This window comes from Episyrphus balteatus, chromosome 2 (genome assembly GCF_945859705.1).
Source record: "Episyrphus balteatus chromosome 2, idEpiBalt1.1, whole genome shotgun sequence".
NCBI lineage: Eukaryota > Metazoa > Arthropoda > Insecta > Diptera > Syrphidae > Episyrphus > Episyrphus balteatus.
The window spans coordinates 97,022,314-97,031,140 of record NC_079135.1 but is presented as its reverse complement, the minus strand read 5'-3'; the positions used below and the strand labels follow the sequence as shown (position 1 = coordinate 97,031,140).

Genomic DNA, 8,827 nt, shown 5'->3' with positions numbered 1-8,827 from the left:
AATAGCGACACTACGCGTTTCAATCGTTCAATTTAACTTTGAAGCAATGTATTAAGTTGTATGGTTCTTGGAGGAATGATACATTATATAAAATTGAAGCTCAAAACTCAAATGACGTATTTTGAACTGTTCTCAACAAAAAAGTACAGCTTTTTGCTGATCATTGTGGTTTTTCTGTTATCAACTGTTTAAGTTATTAGTTTGCTAGAATCCAATTTATTTAAAAGTATAGGGTTCTACCATAACCCGCCTATCTTCTCTAGAAAATTCTACTTTCAAACAGTTTTTAAAGTCAAAAGTTTAGAAGAAGGACCCTAAATAGTGAATTAACTAAACACGGTTTAATTAAATATTGTTTTTCGTCTTGAATCTTTGTTGATTTTTTTTTTCTTCAAACAAATGTGCATTCACAGATTGTGAAATTATTATTTTCTAATCAGAACCTCGAAAATCTATTTTAACAGCGCAGAATCAGTAAGTACAGGAAATGGCTTTTCTATCTTCACGTGCAGTTCTATTGAATTAATTTTATCAGTAGAAAAAAATATTTAATCAATTTAAGATGTCAATCATAAAAAACTGAATGAAACCACCCGAAACTTAAGCTCAACACTTTTGTTATTAATTGAACAAAATTCATTAATTAATAATTGGAAAGTTTTTTTTTTCTTTTTTGTTATTAAGATAAGATTTGACCACCTATTTTTAAGATACAAACATATTACCCCCAAATTTCAACAGTCTTAACTGATCAGTAGCCAAAAAAATTGCTATAAAAGAATGTCTTTCAAATTGCTCAAATTTAGTTATAGACTTGCTTTGATTAGAGTCGTCGGTTAGCAAGTTCTTTAATATTCGAACGAAAAAAAAAAATACTTCAAAATGATACGTCTTCTATTGATTGCATTTTTGGCAACATCTTCCTTTGCTCGTGATATTCCATCAAATGAAGGTCCTTGTGTGATACCCGGTAAATTTGGACTTTTTACTCATTCAAAAATATTTTTCGAATGTTCTCGCAATTCTGCTGGTCGATTAACGGTTTTATATTTTGAGTGTGAAAATGGTCAAGTTTTCAGTAATTCATTACAAAAATGTATTGGTAAATCACGTGCTGGTGGAAATAATGATGAAGTAGAAATTACAACTGTGTTAGAAGAAAAACCAACTATTCCAACATTACCAAGTGTAGGTGTAGAATTGACAACTGTTCCAATCGAAAGTGCCAGTACTGATACTCCTGTAGTTTCAACTGAAGCACCTGTTGTTAGCACGGAAGAACCAAACACAACTGAAGAACAACCAATTGTTTCAACAGAAGTTCCAGTATCAACTGAAGAATCCAATACAACTGATAAACCAGTTTCTTCAACAGAACAATCAGTATCTAGCTCTTCATCTTCAGATTTTACTACATCTGATGCAGAGTCAAGTACTATTGAAGTATCAGATGCTTCTACATCCATTCCAGAATCAACTGAAGGAGTTTCAGATATAACCGAAGGAGATTACACAACTGAAGATATCACTGATTCTACTATTGAGCAAGAAAATTCAACTGTTGATGTTTCAGACTCAACTTTTGAGCCAGAAAGTTCAACAACTGATGCTGAAGAAATTAGTTCTACCACTGAAGTTATTGAATCTTCAGATTCGACAACTATTCTTGAAGATGTATCTAGTTCTTCTGTTGAACAAGAAACTACTATCGCTGTTGAAGATTCTACTACAGAAAATCCCATTTCAACTGAAGATAATACAGTGTCGACTGATGATTCTTCTTCCATTGCAACAGAATCCACTATTAAAATTGATTCAACAACTGAAGCACAAGATACAACAGTATCTTCAGAAATTTCTACAGAAGGAGAATTATCTTCATCAACATTAGAAGCAGAATCTTCAACAATAGAACCAGTTTCGTCTTCTTCCACTGAGAAGTCAGCTTCAACAACAGAACAAGCCTCTTCAACTGAAGCAGAATCTTCAACAATTGAACCAGTTTCGTCTTCTTCCACCGATAAGCCAGCTTCAACAACAGAACAAGCCTCATCAACCGAAGGAGAATTATCTTCATCAACATTAGAAGCAGAATCTTCCACAATTGAACCAGTTTCGTCTTCTTCCACTGAGAAGTTAGCTTCAACAACAGAACAAGCCTCTTCAACTGAAGCAGAATCTTCAACAATTGAACCAGTTTCGTCTTCTTCCACCGAGAAGCCAGCTTCAACAACAGAACAAGCCTCATCAACCGAAGGAGAATTATCTTCATCAACATTGGAAGCAGAATCTTCAACAATTGAACCAGTTTCTTCTTCTTCCACAGAGAATTCAGCTTCAACAACACAACAAGCCTCATCAACTGAAAAAGAATTATCTTCATCAACATTAGAAGCAGAATCTTCGTCTTCTTCCACTGAGAAACCAGCTTCAACAACAGAACAAGCCTCATCAACCGAAGGAGAATTATCTTCATCAACATTGGAAGCAGAATCTTCCACAATTGAACCAGTTTCGTCTGCTTCCACTGATAAGCCTGCTTCAACAACAGAACAAGCCTCTTCAACTGAAGCGGAATCATCTTCATCAACATTGGAAGTAGAGTCTTCTTCAATTCCACCTGTTTCATCTTCCTACACTGAAGAATCAGAAATTGTTTCGTCTTCTTCAGAAGCTTCAGTATCTACTGAAACATCTTCAGTAACTACTGAATTGCCAATTGAAGCCACTACTGAAAAAATTACACCTCCCGATTCATTCTTCGAATGTTCAATGGAAGGATTCTTCCCAGTAGAATCTAAATGCAGTGAATTCCACATGTGCCAATATGATGGAGATGGTGCTCTAGTCGCTTTCAAAATGACCTGCCCAGAAGGTCAGAACTTCAATCCCTACACACAGTATTGTGTCAACAAAGCTAGCTATTCCAATTGTGAAGCACGAAATTTCCGAAGGGGTTTAAAGAATTTCCAATGCCCTAGCGAAGGACTCTACGCACATAAACGGGATTGTTCACTTTTCTACAATTGTTCCTTGAATTTGGAAAGGACGAAATTTTTGGTGTCTCTTCGACGTTGTCCACGTGGCCAGATCTTCAGTTTGTCAACCAATACTTGCACACATGGAACAGCATTCTCTTGCTTATGGCGCCCAATTAACTATTAAGAAAACAATGTTTCTTTTTACGAATTATTTTAAGGATAAAATTGACCTTTTTTATTTATTAACAAATAAAATATTTAAACAAATAAATAAATTAATAAAATAATAAAAATAAATTATACAGGGTTCTCCTTGCAATTGGCTACTTTTTCAGGCAAACATTCCATAGAATCGTCATCGAACTTGTAAAATTTCGGACACTTGATTTCGATAACATTGTCAACGAAACACACAAAATATTTTCGACAATCGTCAATACTTCGAAATCGCATTGGTGTTGTGCAATTGATATTATTCGTTTCTTTCTGTTTCTTCACTTCGCATCGTTTAAAAGCAGCAATCGTACAAGATCGACTTATACAATCATAAGCAGTTTGTCGAGGACACATAAATGTCATTTGAACTGCTGGCGAAAACTGTTTCGACAAACAAATATGATAGATATGACAGTCAAATTCGTCAGCGTATTTTCCCGGTTTTCGATTTTTGCAATCGGTTGTGTATTTGATTTTTCGTTTGCCATTTTCAACATCATTTTTCGAATCATATTTACGTAATTGCCGAATTGATCCTTCTAGAACGCAACTTTTAAGTGTTTCATCAAAAAATCTATCACGACCACATTTCATGTGGCGTAGAAGAAAACCAAGACCATTTATTGGTACGTCGCAATGCCAGAAAAGACTTGAATTTTTTTGATCTGCGAATGATATAAAATTTTTTAATTAAATTCTTATACACGTGTTTTAAGTGATAATAAAATTATTTAATTTAATTAAATTTACAAAAACTATTATTAGATACAGATATAGTGCAAAGTCAGCAGGGGATTCAATTGAATCGTGATAGTGTTGAAAAAATAAAAATAAAAAAATCACCTAATTTTAATTAACAATTTCTTTAAGATAATAAGAAGCTATCATATCATCAATCAATAGCGATATTCTTTTCGAAAAAAAACGTTTCACTGATATCTGATAAGATGGCTAACTTTTCTCAGAAAGTATTTTGTATAGGAATGTGGTAAAGGTCGGTCTTTTTTTTCCAAATAATAAATCAGATTAAAATTGAAAATTCAATATCAGCTTTTGATCCGGGGTGACTTGGTGCTGTTTAATGTTATGAGCTTAAGTTTTAAATTCAAAATTCATTCATTGCTAAATTTCTACACCAAAAAATTAAACTAATACAAAAATTGAGTGAAAAATGATCGCACTCCTATAGATATAAAACAAGATTTATTTGAAAATATTTATAGTTTTTGGAAAAAAAAATCAATTTTTCAATAAAGATAAGGAAATTAATTTAATTTTGATAGTAAATTATCAATTGGAACAATTTTAAGAATAATAATCCCATTTAAAATTGATACACTCGTATGGCAAATTGTACTATTTTTACTTGCGAACTTGCGATACACAAAGATGCAAGGGTACTATAGGATCAGGCATGCCATGCCATTAAGATGATAAGGAATGAAAGTGGATCTCACAATTCTGTCGTTGTTGTTATTTTGCTCAAAAACTACTCTAACGATTTCGATTAAAAAAATTGTCAAACAAGGTTGTACTTTTGAAATTAAAAAAAAAAATATTTTTCACTTGATTACTTGATTTCTGATTTTTTTCGCAAACGATGCATATAGGGGTATTTGATCCATAAAGGTTATTAAAATTATTTTTGGGTATTTTTAAATGAAAAAGGTTCTTAAAAAGTGTAATTAATAAATACAAAAATGACTTACAATATCTTACAATTTTTATTAACCAATAATAGCCAAAAACAAAGAAAGACTTAAGTTTCTACCTTAAATAAGATATTTCAATAAAAATAAAGTTACACATACGCTACAGTGACCCGCAGTAAGGAAGCAAACAAAATAATTAAAACAAATTTATATCTGATTGAACAATAACACCAGTTCACCTGTGTTGACTGTGTTGATTTTGAAGCCATTAAAAACCCCAAGTGAAAATAGGTGAAGTTACTAGTTTTTAACCCTCTAAAGCATGCAGAAAACTAATCATTTTCCGCCATTTTGGCGGATGTTGGTGGAACTTTTTTATTTTCATACCTGATAGAAAAAAATACTGCGAAAATGATCTAGTACTTAGTTTTTAGGTACCAAGGGCTACTGTATTACTTTCTTGTTAATTTTTCTTTGTCAGCTTTCGTGAAAAATTACTTTGAAACTGGTTTTTTGTTCTTCACCAAAATTTAAGTGAGTTGTTGCTTACATCGCATATTAACAAAATACGAGGAGTTTTCGGGATGCAAAAAACTTGTCGCCTGGAACTCAAAATAGGGAAAGTGATTTCCGGGTGTAATCTTTTTCACGTGAAACTCACAATAGGGTTGAATATGATTATTATCAGCCCTATTCTGCTATTCACGTGTGTCTCAGATTCGATTCACATACTCGTTCCACTTTAACTCTACCTTGCCATCCTGCTATCCATCGGGTGAACTGCATTATCTTACCTTTGTTTGACGTCCACGTGAACGTCAACTTAAAAAAAAATTGCGACGACGTAAATTGAAAGAAATAAAGTTTTTTTTTGTTTTGTGTTTCTTTGCATAGAAAAAATAAAAACAACCGATTACATATTAACAAATACTTAAAAATTTATGAGAAGTGACATTTTACTTAATTTTAATGATAGTGAATTAATTTTTACAACCAAAAGTGACAGATCCGCAACATTCTGTATGCGGATTGAAAATGTATGGAGCAAGTTCATTCACGTGAATAGTGGAATACCGAACAACATTACCGATAATACCGATCGCTCAGAAAATTTGTGAAATATAACGACATATCTTAATTTCTCTCGTACATCTGCGTAACAGCTAGGATCGCATGCTTTTTTCAACCCCAAAAAATTCGAGGTTTTAATCAAAACCAACATTACGATGACGGAGAAGATCAAAAAAGTGGTTTTCGTCATGTATAGATATTTTTTTAATATCTCCTTTTTAACGCATACCTACATATCTCCCATATTCGAGGTATTGCAATTTTTTCGAAAACGGCTCTAACGATTTTGATTAAATTGGTGTACGTAATAATCTTATTGATTCTAACAAAACTGCGTTTTCAGTTTTTCTCAAAAAATTCGGAGAACGGAAATATGGCGCGGCGTTACCATGTTTCAAAAATTGACATGTTTTTTTAACAGACATCATTTTGAAGTGTAAAATGTAAAAAAAAAATCAAAAAAAAAGTTTTTGAAAAAAATTTTAAAATTTAATTTTTTTAACTTTGTTTTTTTTTTTTTTTTTAATTTTTTTTCTCCACATTAATTCTTTTTTCTAAAAATTGTTTGTTATATGCGCTTTATAATATTGCTTTTTTATTGTTGAAAATGTTCATAGCAAAAATGTGTTAAATTTTCAAAATGACATAAAAACAATCTTTGTCATATTGTCGTCATACTTATTCATGAGAATCAACAAGAACGAACATTTGTAAGGGAATTTCAACAAAAGTTATTGAGCATTTCACCTCTCCTTTACAATAAAATTTTATGGGATTCCGTTCGTAAGATGAATTTCTTAGGTCTTAATCCAACGTCTGTTGCATACCATAGCTTAAAAACCGTGTTAGCGAAATTGTTTTTGTTAAGCCTCTATTTGTGTGGGTTGTGTCATGTTTTATTATTTTTTATTTTAAAAAATATAGTACTTGACTTTGAGGTATTAAATAAAAAATAAATGTTACCCTAATTAAACTTGGCAATTTTGCTTTCCTTTGCAGGCAAAATGAAAAATCAAAAAGCGTCTATTCAAACAATTTTGGTGAGATTTGTTTTGTTTTTTTTTTTTTTTGGTGATTTAAAAGTCGGTTCAACGGCGATAAATAATGACAAGCCAATACGATTACTCTAAGACGAGAAGATTTGTTGCAAAATATTTTCACTAAAACAGGTAAAATAGAACCGAAACGCATGTACAAAAGCGTGACATGCTGATGAAATTCAATATGCGAGCTTAAGAATTCTTAAATTTCTTAAAAATACTTTTGGTCAATTTTTTTTTTAAGAACTCAAGCACCAGGTATCCACTTTTAAAAAACTTACCAGCAAAGAACCCATAAGAATCGCAATCAAATGGCGATGCTGGCGTATAATTAACAGTTGTAAAATCAGATTCTTCATTCGTTTCTGTTGTTCTTATTGTTGTTTCTGTGGGTAAAGTTGTTGTTTCACAAACACAAGGATCTTCATGACTTGCAACAGCAGCACGAGCTTGTCTATAATACCAATCATTATCACCATAATACACTTCATCATGGACATCTTTTGCCAGGTCAACAAATCCAATCTCTCCATTAACTAAATGCCCATTTTTATTGGTATCCTGCAATAATTTATTTGGTGGTTCTTTTGGTGTACAATAAGATGGATTGTCCTCGTCACAAGTGAAATTTTCATCACATTCATATAATTGTGCTAAATCAGTTGCTCCATCAACAACAATTGGACAAAATTCAAGAGTCTTTTCATCCACACAATTGAAACCATATTGACCACATTCTTTTTGTAATTCTTCTGTTTCTTCAACAGCATTAATTGTGATAAAGAATGTCAAAATAATGATGAAACTTGTTCGACATGAGAAAATACAGGATTTATCAGATGATGGAAGCTTGATTTGCTAAAGGAAAAACTTTAATTAAATGGAGAGGTGGATTATACAATATTTTACTAACCGTCATTTTTATATACAAAAATTATAAATAAATAAAATAAAATGTCAATTAAATTATTATTTTTGTCTTTGATAAATTTTAGTGTCAATCAAGGGGACATTTTTTCAGGCACACTTTTCAAAAAATCTTTATAAGGTGTTATCTAAAGATCTATAACAATAAACAGAGTCTTTATGTTTATTGCACATGATTCTTTATTAAACATTATTCGATATCAATATTTTGTATGTACGTATCATTTCATACATTATCGACTTAATGACTTAACTTAATGACTTAACAAAAAATATGAGCAATGAATGACTAATTTAATAATCATTCATTAAAAAGGAATTTACCTTATCAATTTTGTAGGTGTTGGCACGTGCTGAAGTTGTCAAAAAATATTTTGCACTCACTTTATTTTTTAATGATATCCAATAGGTATAAAGCAAAAAAGTTTGAAGATTTATTATTCCATGTTTTTTTTTTAATTTACAATAATAGACCTTTAAATTAATTAAATTAAAATTGATAAGAATGTTATTCAATATTTTTTGTATTGCAAGGTAAAAACTTTTTTCATTTTCGCCATCTATATGTCAAGATGAATAAACATTCTAAAAATCGAAGAGTTCTTTTTGGCGTTTGAACGGTAGTTGTTTTTGAAGATGAGGTGGTTCGACTTTATTATAGAAGTGATAATAATTAGTTGTTATTGGATCGATGGTTTAAGGTTTATTGTATTAATTTTTTTCCAGTCCAGAGCATTTCAGAATGAGTATAATGAATGAGTAATGACTTATAAAGGGCAATACTTAACCTCTGGACAGTGTTCTACGCCTTTTGAATGGATTGAATGAAATATGAAGTCAAAATTATTTAATTGGTTTGAAAGATTGAAAGTCCAAAGACATAGTTAAAGATTGGGGAGCTATGTATGTAGGTACATCTATTTTCAAAAATATAACTTAA

At 31.3% G+C, this 8,827-nt stretch overlaps 2 protein-coding genes across 2 annotated transcripts; one reads left to right on the top strand and one right to left on the bottom strand.

Moving 5' to 3' along the window:
* Positions 1–882: 882 nt before the first annotated feature.
* Positions 883–3,205, top strand: LOC129909596 (uncharacterized). Its single transcript, XM_055986670.1, has one exon. It carries the CDS (start codon positions 883–885, stop codon positions 3,163–3,165), a length of 2,283 nt encoding a protein of 760 aa, XP_055842645.1. The 3' UTR covers positions 3,166–3,205.
* On the bottom strand, positions 3,176–7,999 carry LOC129911342 (uncharacterized). Its single transcript, XM_055989108.1, has 3 exons — positions 7,874–7,999; positions 7,242–7,818; positions 3,176–3,862 (listed from the first exon to the last, which is right to left on the bottom strand). The coding sequence occupies exons 1-3, from the start codon at positions 7,877–7,879 to the stop codon at positions 3,279–3,281; spliced, it is 1,167 nt and encodes a 388-aa protein (XP_055845083.1). The 5' UTR covers positions 7,880–7,999; the 3' UTR covers positions 3,176–3,278.
* Between the last annotated feature and the right edge of the window lie 828 nt (positions 8,000–8,827).

Coding starts and splice junctions, on each gene's coding strand:
- LOC129909596 (XM_055986670.1), top strand. CDS start 883: ATGATACGTCTTCTATTGATTGCATTTTTGGCAACATCTTCCTTTGCT.
- LOC129911342 (XM_055989108.1), bottom strand. Junction 3,863..7,241: donor TTCTTATGGGTTCTTTGCTG/GTAAGTTTTTTA, acceptor TATCATTCGCAG/ATCAAAAAAATTCAAGTCTT.